This window comes from Chiloscyllium plagiosum, chromosome 25 (genome assembly GCF_004010195.1).
Source record: "Chiloscyllium plagiosum isolate BGI_BamShark_2017 chromosome 25, ASM401019v2, whole genome shotgun sequence".
Lineage (NCBI taxonomy): Eukaryota > Metazoa > Chordata > Chondrichthyes > Orectolobiformes > Hemiscylliidae > Chiloscyllium > Chiloscyllium plagiosum.
The window spans coordinates 37,954,610-37,972,598 of record NC_057734.1 but is presented as its reverse complement, the minus strand read 5'-3'; the positions used below and the strand labels follow the sequence as shown (position 1 = coordinate 37,972,598).

General features: G+C 39.3%; 1 protein-coding gene across 2 annotated transcripts in view; it reads right to left on the bottom strand.

Annotated features, from left to right (window-relative positions):
* Positions 1–17,989, bottom strand: part of srrm4 (serine/arginine repetitive matrix 4) — a 388,479-nt gene that overhangs the window by 35,649 nt on the left and 334,841 nt on the right. For both annotated transcript variants that reach the window (XM_043715885.1, XM_043715886.1), the window contains exons 7-8: positions 9,951–10,043; positions 4,347–4,524 (exon numbers count right to left, since the gene is read on the bottom strand). In XM_043715885.1, the coding sequence (XP_043571820.1) occupies positions 4,347–4,524; positions 9,951–10,043 (271 nt within the window). The remainder of the gene's footprint in view (positions 1–4,346; positions 4,525–9,950; positions 10,044–17,989) is intronic.

The following is a 17,989-nucleotide window of genomic DNA, read 5'->3' as shown; positions in this document are numbered from 1 at the left end:
CTCTAGTAGGTACATCTACATACTGAATCAGAAAATTGTCTTGTACACACTTAAGAATTTCCTTTCCTCTCCATCTAAACCTTTGACACTATGGCAGTCCCAGTCGATGTTTGGAAAGTTAAAATCCCCTACCATAACTACCCTATTATTCTTACAGATAGCTGAGATCTCCTTACAAGTTTGTTTCTCAATTTCCCTCTGACTATTGGGGGGTCTATAATACAATCCCAATAAGGTGATCATCCCTTTCTTATTTCTCAGTTCCACCCAAATAACTTCCCTGGTAATGTTTGTCTTCACCTTGTTAAAAGTGCTGGGAACTTTATGCAAGTAATGCATAATAAATAGTATTTTGATAAAGATTTTCTTATTGTGGTATGGTTTTACACTTGGTTATAGAAAGCAGAAAAAGACCAAAAGAATTATGGTAGTGAAGGTCTGCATGTTAATTATTTAATGAAATAAGAATATAAATACCAAGAGGATTTTCTTCTTTTGCACTCTTTTTTTTAAAAGTTAAATTATCAAAAAGATCATTTCAATCTGATAGGTGGAGTAGTCAGAGAAAAGTCTTGGATATCGTTGGTTAGATTTTATTTGACTGAAATAACTCCTGCAACTCAAGTGTGTGACACAATGTTCAGTCAGTACTTTGTAAATTCAAATGATTATTACCATTCTGTAAAACAAAGTTAAAAAGCTGACAACACATTGAGCGACAAGCTAGCTATTGGTATTCCAATTGGACAGAGAACCTGAAATCCTAAGAGCCACTGAGGCAACGTAATGGGAATGATGAAGTTTTCTACTCCATTCACTTTTACAACCAGCTGTGCTTCGACCCCATATTTCAAAAGCTACAGCAACACATGCAATTCACTTAAATTAAACTTCCATTACACTCTGAAATGAGCGAACAGAAAGAAATAAAAAAAACACTGCTGGCCTCAGTCAGACGCAATCATCGTACACAGTCATAAGCAGTTAAACATCGGTTGTGCATGTTAATGTTAGATTAACCTCCTGAATAGTGATGAATATTTAATGAGCTATGTGAAGTGATTAATGAATGGCTTATTTCACAAAAGCACCACTGTTGATCACACTCTGAAGCCTGGGTATAAAGAATTGTCAAACAGAATGGTGACCTTTTATTTCCATTGTGTCTGTACTGATGCCAGCTCTGCATCAAAGATATTGACACTAATTCTAACTTGCTCCTCTAACCCTAAAAGTTCTTTCTTCCCCCCTCAGCTAAGGTCAATTCACCCAGTATGGCTGGCACTCAAATATTGTTTGGGCTGTTGCTGAATTCGCCAACTGAAACTAGTTGGAAGTAGGTAGCAATTCTAATCTGCTATTGGAGAGTCTGCATATCTGTGTCTCCCTGAAACTCTTTCACAAGGATGGGTGAAACTTCACAGATCTGTGTGTAGATTTTTGAGCCACATTGGTGTCACACACAAATGTCTGGGTGCTAAACTTTAACACGATTTGCATAACTGCACAAAGAGATAAGTTTGCCAAACATTTTTTCATAATAAAGATACCTCAGTTAAAAAAAAGGCTTTTCAAAATTACTGTCACTACAGCTGTAATGGCCTTTTGAATTGACTGTGTAAGTACACCATCAGTGTTACCATTGTTCTACAAAGGTTCACAGTCTCCTGTCATAACAAATCATCAACCTATTTTCATCACATATTTCTGACATGTTTAAGCCATATAGAATGTCTTTTAGTGATTCAATATAATGTTTTAAATTGCATCATTTACAAAGCCCTAGGGCTTAGTGTAAGAGATCAACAACCTGAAACTCCAGAACTCATCTGTAGTGCCCAACCTTGGTCAATCAAACCCATTTTGTTGCTAATTAAATGGCTTGTTTCATTTTGAACAATATTTTATTAATACTGCAGTTGCAAGAGGTATTTTTAAATTCACAATTTATATACAAAAAGATCCTTCAGAATTTTGTTGAAGTGTACCTTTCTTGTTCTTCATAGTATTGACATTTGAATAGTCGCATTGTTATCCTCAATCAAACATATTGTTGACACAGTTTTAAAAATAGCTTGTTTTGCTATTCAGGATGCTGATTCCTAGCCTAGATACATTGATGGGAGTAAGTAGACCATTTCAGCAAACAATTATCATGGTTCATCTGCTGCACTAAAGTACCACACTGTACTTCCAATATGGGTAGTATTAAAGCTTTACAAAGTTCAAAATAAACTTGAAGCCAAATTAAGCCCATCTTCAATATCTGATTAGCGTCTGAAAATCAGCCGTGTGCTTTGATTTTCTAGGCCCTGTTATATTGGGATAGTGCTTGAGATTAAGTTGTTCTATCACAAAGGACACGGTTCAAATGAATCATTTGACTCTTCCTCTGCTGAATAAATACTTCAATTCTAATTTAGTTACACTCCAGATCCATTCAGTTTTTCATGCTTTGACTGGCTTTCTGCATTATGAAACTTGTTCACTGCGTAACACAACAAACCATTACCCTGAATTCCTAAGCCCATATGACTCTTCATTCATATACTTATAGTATCTGCATTAGAGTATCATGTCAATGAATAGACCAACCTACTATCTACAATAGGCTACATTGTGCTGTTGTTCTTTACATTTTCAAAGGCTGGTATATTGTAATGGAAAGGCATACATAGGTAAAATAGACCATTATTTGCTAGGCAAGGGGCCAAGGCTGTCAAAGTACTTCTTAACTTCAATGCCTAATAATGATAGATCACATCATTCAACTCTGTCTCTGGGAAGATTTCCAACTGAGATTTATAGAACTTCAGCAGTTGATTTGGATGAATAGAAAGTTGAAGGTTAGATATGAACTTGAACTGATCGTCCAGTGTACGTTTCTGAATTGAAATTGGCAATGATTGATTATCCCCTGTCTACCTTTAGTCAAGCCCCTCTCATTAAATCAATTCCTCCATTCCAGAAGTATTTGCCTTATATAAATTGTCACTGTGCCTAGCCTGCCAAATTCTTTCTGATCTCTTCTAAATATTAAGGGCATTCAAAGATTGTTCAGCAAACTTTCTTTTTGCAAATGGATTAAATAATCAAGTAAACTGTCTTAAAAGTATCATTATGTCATTTGCAGGCCACATTATCACGATGAAAATCATTTGTTCCTCTTTTCGCTTTCCAGAAAATAAGAAGTGGGTGAGCACCTATTTTTTTGAAAGATCAATTCTCTTCATTAATGTGCACTGCTTTAGTGCATTGCTTAACAGTCCTTATCAAGTCAAAGGGTTGACTGGTTACAGCTAATGACTTGATCAAATGTTGACAGAATTTGGGGTGAATGTATTAAGCAGTGCACTAAAAATAGCAGGTGAATTTCAATTTAGATTACTAAAATAGCAGTGTAGACCAAATTATGCAAGAACACACCAACATGGAGTTTGGGATATGGGATTAAAACATCTGCTTAGAGGATTTCACAAAGCCAAAAGCTGACAAAGGACAAACATCAGTCAGTCTTGAAATTGGTGCAATTCTTTGCTGAAGTGTTGAACTGTGAGAGCTGACCATATGGCATCAGAGTGCAATTTCAAATATGTTCTGATGGAAAGAATTTGAATAACTTGTGAATGCGATGATTATTCCACATCAGTGAAGGCTTAAAACAAGGGTTAACAGATATTGACTACTCATTATGTACTCAGCCCCAGTCTGGCTTTATTTTGACCATATGGTTGTCAAGTGTGGTGTATAATCAGTGGTTATTTGTTGCTTTGACAATTCCATGGCAATGTTTGAGCAGCACTGCAAAGGAGATTTCTTCAGGGTTTCAAAATGTCTAGTGTTGGCATTGTATCTATCCCTTTGAATAATGTGTAGTTCATAGCTATAAGGTTGGGATCAGCAAACCCAGCTTTGCTCTCAGCTTCATTGTAGATAATGCATGAGGTCAATGTGAATTCATCACCAATTATCAAACACTGAGCTTGACCTGAGCCAAGGCATTTCAGACATGATACATTGATGATATACTATGATATATACTATGATACATTGGAATCTTTGGCTCAGTGATGAAATATTTGGATCCAAGTCAAAAGAGAAAGACAAACTGTCACTGACAAAATTAATAACATTTTAAAAAGTACAGAATCTGGCCAACTGATGTTAATCACAGCAGGTTTGGTGGGGTGGAGATAAGGATAAGGATTGGTGGCCAAACACACTGAGCTTGCTGTACTTAAATACTTCTGCTTTTGAAACCATACATTATTTCACACGGCCCAAAACGAAGACCATTAGAATTTCTTGAATTGCCATGAAAAGATAAAATTGGCCTCAATACTTACGATTTTTTCGGTTGATTTGCTGTTTTTATTCCGCGGACTTTTACACGGTGATTTGGCTGACTGGGAGCGGCTTTTGGCGTGGACACTCTGTTTTGTATTGGGCTTTGGATAAGCTCTGTGGTTGCTGCTTCTCGATCTGCCTCGCAGGCTTTGCGCTGCTCCTGAATGGCCTTCATTTCTGTTGAAGGAGCAGACCAGGAATAAGTTTTTACAAAGCTTTGAGACATTTAAAGAAAAAGCACCCTTTTAACTCCATTCCTTAGTACCAGCTAAGTATACTCAGGCCTACACTTAAACTATCTTAAAGTGAAATGGTCAGTAACCTGCGAATGCAACTGTGAGTCACTCTGTTCTCATTCCCTCCTTCTCATAGTGAAGTCTTAAGTCTCATCAAGGGATCTTTCCACAAGGATTTCAGGGATTGAGAACTGCGGGTATGATTCAATGCTGAAAGGTAGGGGAGGGCATTCACAATTGGAATGGGCTGAGGGTAACAAGATGTGTCTCCAGTTGTGCCTCCTTCTCCAAAATGACCCACAACTAACTGTTGAATTAGCAAAGAGCTTCCTGCAGCCTTGAAGGTCACTGGAGTCTCTTGACTCCGGTTCTTTGAAGGTAGTCACATAGGATATCAGCATCATCAGTCAGTATACATTCATGCTTGCCGTATTGATCCATGTTTGCAAGCTATTCCGTGACTCTCCCAATGGGCAATTTGAAACAATGGCTCTAGTACAGACTCAGAAACTGCATCTACTGTCATCCTTCAGATGACAACATTCCCCCCTCCCACCCACCACTCCCCTGCCATGAATCACAGGAGCTTCCACTTCAGTCATGCAAGCCAGCAGCACATCATAAAGGCCTACACCTTCTCTCCTGACAGCTTTCATGACGCTTTTATAGAGTGATAGCTTTTTTTATTCTTCCATCAATTTTCGCCTTGTACAATAAATAAGGGGTTTGGCTGCCAGAGGACAATGACTGTCCCCTGCATAATTGGCTCATGGCCCATCTTAGAAATCTGCTCCTGATGGTTGAACTGTATTGTAACCAGAATGATGGTTTGCCTAAAACCCTCATTGAGTGAACCATTTGACTCTTCAAACAATGATTAGCTTGCCTACATTAGTCTGGTTGCTCCCTCCATTATACAGTGTCCTGCATGAACAATGCTTTATACTGTTGTTGGAACAATAAATGAAATCGTGAGTGGTCTTCAACAAAGTGACACTGATGACATACAGGATAGGGAAGAAAGTGCAAGTTGCCTGCAGTTAGAGCACATCAGCAGCAGCTCAGTGCTGAACACATTTGTTGAACAATTCTTCCTCAACTGGCAATCAAACCTAATATCTCTGCCAATACATCCAACTATGGTTATCAAAAGATCAAAAATGAGTTTGCTTCAATCTCCATAGAAACAGATGATTTCTTAAAAGGAAATGAATTTCTGATAAACCAACTAGAAAAATGTGATCTGCCTATATTATTCTCAAGACAAAGCTTTTCACTGTACCTCGGTACATGTGACAATAAATTCAATTCAATTCAAATTCAATTCAATTCATGATTTCAGATATTTGCTTTGAAATCAAACGTGACAACTTACGTGACAACTAATACACAAAACTACCAAAACGTTATTTCTCCATTAACTAATTAGCACAACCAACCATTTCTATGTTACACCATACTTCCAGAAGATATGTAAGTCCCGCACCCCTCCCAGCTTGCAGACAAGACGTTATGCTTCTTGCCACACCAAGAGCTAGTCATCTGGCATTCCTTTGAAAGTCACATTCTTGAAGTAAATTCCCACATGATGGTATCATCTGGCAAATGCTGGTCCTTGACTCTCCCATCTTTCTTTGTGGAGGACATAGATATTACTTAAGCCACGGTGACAGAGGAAAGAATGCTATCATGAGAAGGATGCAAAGTTGATAAGGAAGACGTTTTGGATAGGCTATTGGTACCTAACATTGACAGGACACTGAATCCAAGGATTTTGAAAGAGTTGAAAATGAAAATTGCGGGACACTGACCGTAATCTTTCAGTCTTCCCTAGTCTCATGGGAAGTGCCACATAAAATTTTTAAAAATACTCCATTCAGTTGTGGAAGCATTGTTCTGCGCGTATTCTATAACGTGTCTGGTTTGAGTGTTTAGACAATTGACACCAGGCACTACAAGCAGAAACATTTATTGATAAGTGAAGGGAAGGCAATAAGTTTAGCAGCTGCAATACTGTAACTTGAAAACATTTCCTTATTTCTATTGGTATGTATCAACCATGTGATCTGCGCACTGCGAAAACATTATGCCAAAAGACTACTTTCCAATTCCAACCTTGCTGTCACTATAAATGATGACAATTCTATTCCATTAATGTTAGAGCATTGGCTACATAATGTAAAAGAATGGAAACCTTTTTGCATTTGAGACATAATTTCAGTTTCATTGTCACAGTGCCATTATATTACACTGCTAATCTTTAATGATAAGCCAGTTCCTACAATAGTCAGTGCTCTTCATTTACACTTCAGTTACTTATCCTGAACAATGGACTTATAGGTGAACTGACCTGCACAATGCAGATTTCAAAAACGACAATACTTCCCTCTTCTAAATCACCCATTTTAATAAAATTTGCATGCTTTCAATAAGAATATTATTTCACTGTAGAAATTAAACTTGCTTTGTCCTACAGTAAAATTGGCTGGTAAATTTCTACCCCTGTGTACTGCAGCAGAATCAAAATTATAAGAAAACATGGTTGTCATGACTTATTTTGTGAATTTTGTAAACTAAGTTTCTTCTCCACAAGTTTAAATTTTTCTGTAATATAATTTTTAAGACAGTCAAGAGTTATTTTTCTCCTTGCTTGACAGACTTACTGTATAGTGTTAGCTAAGGATGTTGTGGAGAGAGAAGCTGCAATTATTTTCTCTCTGTAATTGTGCTTCCTCCTTCTTGAGAGGTACTGATTCGTGACACTGTGTGGTGCTGTTTGTTCACTTCTAACTTCCCCAGGTTATCTTTCTTCATGAGCCAATGAACCTCAGTAGATGAAATGACCACAGTGGCTGTGCAGAGAGGACCATCTACCCATTATTCAGTATGGAGCATTGGATGGAAAGGAAGAAATGGCTTGAATTGAAAAAGAAACTTTCATCAACACTGGGGAACACCACATCACTTTGTAACTTTGCAATTGTGTAACACTTTGTAATGCTGTTGAAGTATTGTCACTGTTGGAAGTCAATTTGTGCATAAATAAAGTCCCACAAAATGTAGTGTGATAACAAGCAGACAATTTGTTCTATTTGTACTGCTGGTTAATAAAAGTTAATAAATAAAACATTAATGATCTTGCTTCTCTTCAGATTGTCCCATGAGATTTTCATATGCCCACTCTGAAGCAGAGTTTTTACTTTGCTTTATTTTAACATGATGACTCCAACAGTGCAGTATTCACTCAGTACTGCCCGGGATTGTCAACCTGGAATCTATACTCATGCTTCTAATTAACCAATGAGCCTCTGATGCAGAGATAGGTGGGCAAGCACTGAGCTGAGGCTAACACCCGTTGTTGTCACTTACCTGGGACACTGAAACTGTCAACACCCTTTGTACTCCCCGGCTGCAATTATAGATAACAGCCCAGGTAGGATCTGAACTGGGTGGATCCTAAACTCAGTGCAACACCAACTAAACCATTAGAAGCCCCAGGAAGCAACACAACACAGAGGTCAGTGCACAATCATAATGTTTTCTGAAATTGGTAAAAGGAAATTAAAATAATCAAATTTGAAAATATGTTTTGTAATTGGAATTTAACACTGAACAATCAGCTCCTAGATTAAGTAGACAGCAGTGTCATCATGATAATGTTAATAGACTATGTAGCTGTATGGCTGCATCTTAATTCCTACCCTGTACCAGAATTGTTAACAGCTAAGTTTCTGAAAGAGTGATGGGAAAAAGTTGCTAACTTTACAGAAACAATAGCCTACTGCACAATGCAGAACCAGGCAGAGCTCATTAAGAAAGTGATAGGCTGCAGGACCTACGTGGTTAGCAAGGCTACTTAATTAAAACTGAATGGAGGGCAATGAAACAGATGCAACTCGTCTATCTGACCCTTGGATGGGTGATCTCAGAATCCTGGGCAGGAGTCAAACTTTCTGGAAGATTAAGAGTAAACATGTAAAAATAAATGTTTTTGAAGACATCAAAGATGTAATCTAGGAATAGCCGTTGCAGAAGCAGGGCCCTGAGTTCAGAACCGAGAGAAGAAAAACACTCCCTGCTGAGTGATTGAGGTCTGACTGGTTATCTCTGTGGGTAATACCAACGTCTTGGTAAATGAGTTGGTACTGCTTTGGTTTGTAATCTGATACAATTTTATGCTGTACAATTTTAAATTGAATAAGTGATATATAAAGCAGGAGATTGCAGTAACAGTACAGACTATAGTCTGTGTGTTCACTGGCATTGATCCAGAGAGAGCAACGGACAACAAGGACTAAGTTTGGAGGGCATGGGTTCAAATCTTAAGATGGCACCTGGTGGAATTTAAATTCATAAAAAATCCGGAAGTGAAATTTAGTCTTGGTATTGAAAACATTACTGATTCCTGTTTCTGAATGCCCTTTATGAAAGGAATTCTGCTATGTACACCACTCTGGTCTCTATGTGACTCCAGAATCACAGCAATGTGGTTAACTGCCCTATATCAAGCCATTCATTTGCATCAACCTACCACTGAGAAGTTGAGAAAAATAAAGCTGAATGGACAATAAAGGCAGAGAAAATTACAATGGTAAACCTGGCTGTCTCAGCTCTGCTAAATCCTCTTTACTAACACGGGAAGGCTTTGAAGATGAGCAGGTAATTCTCCGAGTGTCTGAGCAAAGCTGCTCCTTCAACAACCCCTAGAAGTAATGTATTCCACTGCTGAGTATTTTTAACCTCAAACCAACAAGACCTGAAAGTCAAATAAAGAGATCTTTCATCACTGTTGCTGTTGGTGGGAGCATTAATTGACTGCTGTAGTGCTGCACCTAAGAAGGATGACTGTGCATTTAAACTAGTTCATTGGTTGTACGGTGCATTGAAAAGGGATAAGATTCTCAGTATAAATTGAAACCTTTCCTTTTGTACTTGCTGTACTACAGGGACAATATGAAAGGCGAACAGACATTGAGCTTCTGAAGGGTTATAAATGTTTTGATGGAAGTACTTTGGAGAGAGGCGCTTGGAAAGCATTTAATGTGATTTTCCAACTGCTATTAGATTAAAGCACTGGAGATGTGAATAAGGAATTGTGGTGCTATTAGATTACATAGTCAAGCTTAAAACGACATTAATAGCATTTTACAGCATGCGCACTGAAATGAAGATCTACAATTTTCACACTTCATTGAACAGTAGTGGTCTAGTTTCTTCAACAAATATCAAAGTTGAAATGTCAACAGAGTGATGGGCTTGGGATTATGGCAGCTGGGGCGAGGGGATGGATGAGATGGTGTGCTGATGAACAGTTCATAGTCTGCAGTAATTACAGTCTGTGTGTGGGAGGAAAGAGCGCAGACTTACCTGCTGGAGCAGCTGGAAGACCTGGAGGCTGAACTCTGTGAGCTAGAACGTCTGCATCTGTGGCCTTTACGTGAAGATGGTATGACCCGAGACCTTAACAGGAAGACAAAAGAGAGATAATCAATGCCCCGCCATTCAGGATTAGGAATTCATTTGCCCACATTCTATAAATCCCACATTAAATCTCCAAACATCAATGATAAGACCATTAGACGTAGGAACAGAAGTAGGCCATTCGACCCATCGAGTCTGCTCTACCATTCAATGAGATTGTGGCAGATCTGATCATTCTCAGCTCCACTTTCCTGCCTTTTCCCCATAACCCATGATTCCCTTACTAATTAAAAATCTAAGTTGTGGGGACCTTTGTACCAAGTACCTGAGCCCATTTAGAAATTGTTTCAGTTCTTATTATCTCTGTTCATTCCATGAGCAATCTTAAGGACACCTTGTATGAAATATCATTTTTTTGTATTTAAACCCAGCCAAACTTCTCCACTGACTATCAAAGTATAATAAGCTGCAAAAATGTACCCGATTCCATCCTCACCCAATACCCTCATTAGAACCTTCCACAGATCTGCCCCAAGTCCTACTCTATCTTCACTCTTAAGGTTGAAATTGCTGAGGCCAATGATGACACATCATTGAGTATTGAACTGTGAGAATGCAATTCATTATGACTGCACTGACTCTTGAAATGGGCATCTCACTTATATTCCCATTCTCCTCATAATCCTGCACATTCTTCCTTTTCAAATAGCCATCTAATTCTCTTTTTAACACAGCACTTGAATCTGTCTCCACCATACTCCCAGGCAGTACATTCTAAATCTTGACCATTCACAACATGAAATCCTTTCCTCTCTTATCACTTTTATTTCTTTAATGTATTGCTCTCAAATCCTTGCCCTCTTATTCTAAATTATTTCACGAGTGGGTACATTTTCTCCCTTTTTATTCTGTCTGGACCTTGCATGAATATTAATACTTTAAATAGATCTCTGCTCAGCCCTCTTTGCTCCAACAGAACAGTACCAGCTTCTCCAATCTGTCTGTGTTATTGAAATTACTGGAACCATTCTTGTAAATCGCTTTGCATTCTTACTAATACCTTCACATCCCACCTGAAACACGGCTCCCCAGAACTCAATACAATACACCTGTTACTATCAAACTAATGTTGTATATAATTTCAAGAAAGCCTCCTTGTTCTTCTACTCTATGTCTCTATCAATGAAGCTGAGGATACTATGTGCCTCAATAACTGCTCTGTCAACCTTTAATGGTTTATGTGTGAAAGATTTCACAACTGCTCCCGTTTACAGTTCTACCCATTATTTTATTTTGTCTCTCTTTGTTCTTCTACCAAAATGTACCATCTTATACTTCACACTGAACTTTATCTGCTATTTTCTGCCCACTCAACCAACTTGTTTATGTCCTTTTGAAGTCCTATATTATCCTCTTCACAGTTTGGAATGTGTCAACGCTTTGTATCATTTGTAAATTTTGAAACTGTGCCCAGTACATCAAGGTCCAGATTGTTAATGCATATCAGGAAAAGTCACAGTCTCTGGAGAACTCCACTACAAACCTTTCTCAGTCTGATAAATATCTATTGCCCTTTAGTCACTGTTTCTTATCACTCAGGCAAAAGTGAGGACTGGGGATTCTGGCGATTAGGGTCGGGATGTGGTGCTGAAAAGCACAGCAAGTCAAGCAGCATCCGAAGAGCAAGAAAATCAACTTTTTGGGCAAAGGCCCTTCATCAGGAATGAGGCTCGGAGCCTCGGGGTGGAGAGATAAATGGGGGTGGGGGGTGGGGGTGGGACTGGGGTGAAGGTAGCTGAGAACGCAATAGATGGATGGAGGTGGGGGTAATGGTGATAGGTTGGAGGGGAAGGTGGAGCCCTAAATGTTGATTTTCCTGCTCCTTGAATGCTGCCTAACCTGCTGCGCTTTTTCAGCAACACACACTCGACCAGTTTCCTATCACTCAGTCAATTTTGTATTCATGTTGCTGCTGTTCCCTTTATTCCATGAAATCTAACTTTGATCATAAGTCTGTTACGTGGCAATGTATCAGACATTATCTACCATTTCAGATACACCATCCCACAGCACAGCACTGACCAACCCCTTCGTGACCTTGCCAAAAGCTAAGTAAGGTGGATTGTTATGATTTTCCCTTAAAAGATTATGCATTGGATCTTCTTAATTAATCAGCAATCTTCTGTGGGACTATTAATTTTGCCCCAAATTATTGTTTCAAGAATTTTCCCAGTCACCAGGGTTATAACTGCTTTGCAGCTTCTTGGCTAATTCTGATACCTTTTTTGAATAAAGATGTACCATTAGTAATTCTTTTGTCCAAAGAAGGTTGGAAAATTCTCACTGATTCCTCAGTAATTTCCATCCTCGCTTTCCTCAGTATCTCAGGTTGGCTTTCCCCTCAGTCCTCATGCCTTGTCAACTTAAAGTACAGGTAGTCTAACCAATTTCTCCTTTTCAATCTTAAACCCAGCCAGTGACAGAGCCACCATGTCCTGGGCAACATCTTCCTTGTTAAAGACAGATGTAAAATATTAATTTAATTCTTCAGCCATGCTTCTGCCTCCATGTGTAAATCCCTTTTTCTGGATCCTAACTGACCCTACTCCTCCTTTTACTCTATTTTTACGGTTTGTGTGCTTACAGAATAAATCTTAATTCCTTCTTAGCTTGCATTCTTTTTCCATATTTCTATTTTGCTCCTCTTATTTCCCTTTTCACCATCACTCTATCCCTTTTATATTCAGCCTGGCTCTCAATTGTATTTTTAACCTGACATTAAAAGCACATTGTTTTTCTTCTTTGGATGATAATTGCTACTTCTTTTGTCACTCAGACAGATGTAGATTTGTTTTCCTTACCTTTCCCTTTCTCTCTCTGTAGGTGGGCCATTGTTCAGCTGCAATTTTCCTGCCAACATTGGACTCCAATTTATTTGGGCCAGATTCATTAATTTTCCATTAAAATTGGCCTTTCCCCTAATTAATTATTCTTACTCCAGCTTTGTTCATTTTTTTTTAAAGTATCTAAACTTTATGGTCATGATCACTGTCCCCCAAAATATTCTCACACTGATATTTGATCTATGCAATCTAAGAACCAGATCCAGCAGTATTTCTTTTCTCATTGGAGTGAAAAGATATAGGAGGAAATTCTACTTCTTCCGGGTATTCTTACCCATTCATCCACTACATTACCACCACATTCTATAGTTGGCTAACTAATGTCCCTATCATAATTATTCTATAATTTTACACTTTTTTGTAACTTCTTTGCAAATTTCTTTCTTTACATCCTTCTCACTAGTTGGTGGCCTATAGACTACCCTGAGCAATAATTACACCTTTTTTATTCCTTAGCACAAGCCAAACTCTTCTGTCCTCTGGCATAACCTCTTCCTGGCACTGCAACACTTTCATTAATGAATACTGCTAAAACCTCCCCTTTTTATCCTCATCTATCTTTCATGAACATCTTTTGGTTGATAAATATCTCTTCTTGTGAAGACTCGAATGATTTATCCATTACCACTGAAAATTAGACAGGCACTTAGACCCAGTGAAGAAAGGAGGATTGTTAACAAGACTCCATTGACCACAGGTCATCATTGGTTGGAGTTACCCAAAGCCATAAAGAACATTTGTGAACAGTTCTGCACTGCCTTCAGCCTGGTATCTGCTATAGCCACAACATTATATGGTCAATCAATGCCTGCAACTTATCAAACATAATTATCTTTCTTTGTATATTCATGTACATGAACATCAACAATGATTCATTACTTCCTTCCTTACTGATGCCAACTATTACATTACTGTTCTTTACTTAGATGTTGTTTATCTCTCCCAAAATTCTGTACACCTCGGTATTTGTCTCTGATTGCCTGGTTCCCACAACTGTGCTGAGCTAGTTTAAACTTAGCGAGTTTTGAGAAGATTTGTAGCTCAAGTTGAGATTCTAGATGCAGGTTTGCTTGCTGACCTGGAAATGACTGCCAGACTACTCAGACCCTGTGGCATCATGGTAGCCTACAAACCCACCAACAAACTAAAATAGCAGCTAATAAACATGAAAGACCCTATACAGACAGCAAGCAAAACTAACATTATTTACAATATACCGTGCAAGGACTGTAACAAATACTACATTGGACAAACAGGCAGAAAACTAGTCACCAGGATACATGAACATCAACTAGCCACAAAACGACATGACCCTGTCTCACTAGTATCCTTACATACAGCTGAGGAAGAACACCCCTTCGATTAGGACAACACATCCATCCTAGGACAAGCCAAACAGAGACATGCACGAGAATTCCTAGCAGCATGGCATTCTAGAACTCTATCAACAAACACATTGACTTGGACCCAATTTACCACCCCCGAGAAAAAGAATAGGAAATGATGTCACCACAGGAAATGATGTCACCAACCCAAAGAAACCCAAACATATAAATAGAAAGCAGGAATTATCAATGATTTGGAGATGCCGGTGTTGGACTGGGGTGTACAAAGTTAAAAATCACACAACACCAGGTTATAGTCCAACAGGTTTAAAAACCCAAACATATAAATAGAAAGCAGGAATTATCAATGATTCCTGATATGCCGGAGATGCCGGTGTTGGACTGGGGTGTACAAAGTTAAAAATCACACAACACCAGGTTATAGTCCAACAGGTTTAATTAAACCTGTTGGACTATAACCTGGTGTTGTGTGATTTTTAAGGAATTATCAACAGCGCTTCGCCTGGAGGCCCACTGAAGATGTTACCTAGTAGGGTAACAAAAAATCTGGAAACAAACCTTCCAGCACAGTGAGCAAACCTACATCCTAGTTTAAACTCTCTGCCTAGTTTAGTGAGTTCTACCAGCCTCCAACTTGTCTACCTTGGATTCCAGCATCTGCAGTTTATTTTTGTCAGTAGTAGAGGTCTTGGAGTTCCCACATAGCACAGGATATGTATTCTCAAGAATGGCAGCCTTGCCACTCCTTTATTTATAGACAACCTTGTTATTGCTAAAGAAAGCCTTAAAAATAATAATAAACCTTAAAACAATTCATAAAATGTTACTAATACTGATAATTCTGACAGATACTGAACACACAATTTATTAGTTGCAGAAAACATTCACTCCACACAAATACCAGTCTATGACCATCCCAATTAGAGACCTAATCACCACCCTTTGACATTCATTGGTGTTACCATCACTGAAACCTCTACTATCAATGTCCTGGCAATTATCATTGACCAGAAACTCAACTGAACTCACCACAAAAACACAGTGGCTACAAAAGCAGGTCAGAGGCAAGGAATACTGCAGCGTGTAACTCAGTTTCTGGCTCCTCAAAGCCTGTCCAGTAAGGCACAAGTCAGGAGTGCGATGGAGTCCTCCCCACTTGCCTGCATGTGGGCAGCTTCAACAACACTCAAGAATCTTGGCACAATCCAGAACAAAGCAGTCTGCTTGATTGGCATTGTATCCACAAGCATCCACTCCCTCCACCACTGAAGCTTAGTCGCAGCAGTGTGTACTATCTACAAGATGCACTCCAGAAATTCATTAGAGATCCTGAGAAAGCACTTTCCAAATCCACAACCACTTCCATCTAGAACATCAATGGCAGCAGATACATGGGAAAATCACCACCTGCAAATTCCCCTCTAACGCCACTCACCACCCTGACTTGGAAATATATCACAGTTCCTTCACTGTCGCTGAGTCAAAATCCTGGAATCCACTCCCTGAGGACATTGTGGGTCAACTGACAGCAGGTGGGCTACAGTGGTTCAAGAAGGCAACTCATCACCATCTTCTCAAAGGCAACTAAGGACGGGCAATGAAAGGTGCTGGCCCAGCCAGCTATGCCCACATCCCATGAGTAAATGAGAAAACCCTTTCTTAAGCAGCTATTAACCTCACAAGCACCAAATTTGCTAGTGAATTAAATTCATCATTACACTTGGTGTACATCTCTCAGAGGTATAGTCACCAAACGGGTGTGTGCCCTTATTGAAAGAAGTTAACTCAACTCAGATAAGGGATTAGCACAGCTCAGAGCTTCACCTCAGTAGAGATTTGCACTTTAGGTGGCTTCCTTTTCAATCCGACAGAGCAAAAGTAGTGAATTTAATTTATCAATCTGAACCCTGAGGTTATCCAGGGCTGAAAAGACATAGCAAAGCCAGTTGAATTATTAGTTCACTCGTCAACACCTGATTTCATTTACAAGACAATTTACACCATTTCTTAGGGATTCCTAAATGTATATGGTTATTTATCTCTGGTGTCCTTGTTAAGACCTTTGGCAGAGTTGTTTAACTGGTTTATGTTAAATAATTACAAAAGTAGCCAGAGGTCTATGGGGAGCATGATCTTGGAAGAAGCCAGAAATTGAGTTTAGAATGATGATAAGAATTTTGCAATTAAGAAATGGATTGGGGGAATGTCAGCCACAAGAGAAAAAGTGTTGGAAGATCTCATAGAGTCAAACATGTGTAACTTTAAATTTTGGATCTTGAACTGAAGACTTTGGGGTTTATGTTTATGGACTTATTTACAAATAGAAGAGAATTATATCTTTAAAACATGTAAAATGGTGGTAAATATTTCCCTCTGAAAGCAAACTAGCATGTAACAATAACACATGATAATAACATTTGAGAGAAAGTGAGGGCTGCAGATGCTGGAGATCAGAGCTGAAAATGTGTTGCTGGAAAAGTGCAGCAGGTCAGGCAGCATCCAAGGAACAGGAGAATCGACGTTTCGGGCATAAGCCCTTCTTCAGGAATGAGGAAAGTGTGCCCAGCAGGCTAAGATAAAAGGTAGGGAGGAGGGACTTGGGAGAGGGGCTTTGGAAATGCGATAGGTGGAGGGAGGTCAAGGTGAGGGTGATAGGCCGGAGTGGGGTGGGGGCGGAGAGGTCAGGAAGATGATTGCAGGTTAGGAAGGCGGTGCTGAGTTCGATGGATTTGACTGAGACAAGGTATTTCCCCTCCCCCCACCTTGTCTCAGTCAAATCCATCGAATTCAGCACCGCCTTCCTAACCTGCAATCTTCTTCCCGACCTCTCCGCCCCCACCCCAGTCTGACCTATCACCCTCACCTTGACCTCTTTCCACCTATCACATTTCCAAAGCCCCTCTCCCAAGTCCCTCCTCCCTACCTTTTATCTTAGCCTACTGGACACACTTTCCTCATTCCTGAAGAAGGGCTTATGCCCGAAACGTCGATTCTCCTGTTCCTTGGATGCTGCCTGACCTGCTGCGCTTTTCCAGCAACACATTTTCAGCACATGATAATAACACTTTATCCAGGGCTTCAGGAAAGGAGGCAACATTCAATTTGAAGCAACATTTTTTCTTGACCAGTAGGGGTCAGGCTTCCACTTAACACAACATTATCCAGTTGCTTGGCCAACCACCTGACCCTACATTACAGAGTTAATTCATTGCCTTCTCCAATTCTGCCATGGTTAATTGCCGTCCAGCAGCATCTCGTGCCTAACATAAGCATTTCGCTTTCAATTTGCATTCAGATTTGAGGAAAAGACAGAACCCATGTGCTCGAAATACTCAACAGGTCTTGCAGCATCTCTACATAGAGAAACAAGAGTTTCAGGTCATTGACCGTTAGCTGAAGGACCTGCTGAGTTTTTCCAAGAACTTTTTATTTCTGATTGCTACTGCATTTACATGAAGTAGGCTGCAGGGAGTGATTTGTAGATTGTGACAAACTGCCCTTATCCAGAGCAGTAGCCCAGAAGAGCTTCTACAGGAAGAGGTACCAATTCAAAATTAGACTGTGGAAATAATAAACAGGCAATATTTTAACTCGCTCAAAACGGATTCACTTATATTGATATAAAATTGGGTCCACTTAACATTGCAATGTGTGAGTTGTGAATTTCCTGATGATGATGGAGGCAATTACTATTGATTCATTTAAAATTTGATGGTTTTCTTTCAGACCATTACAT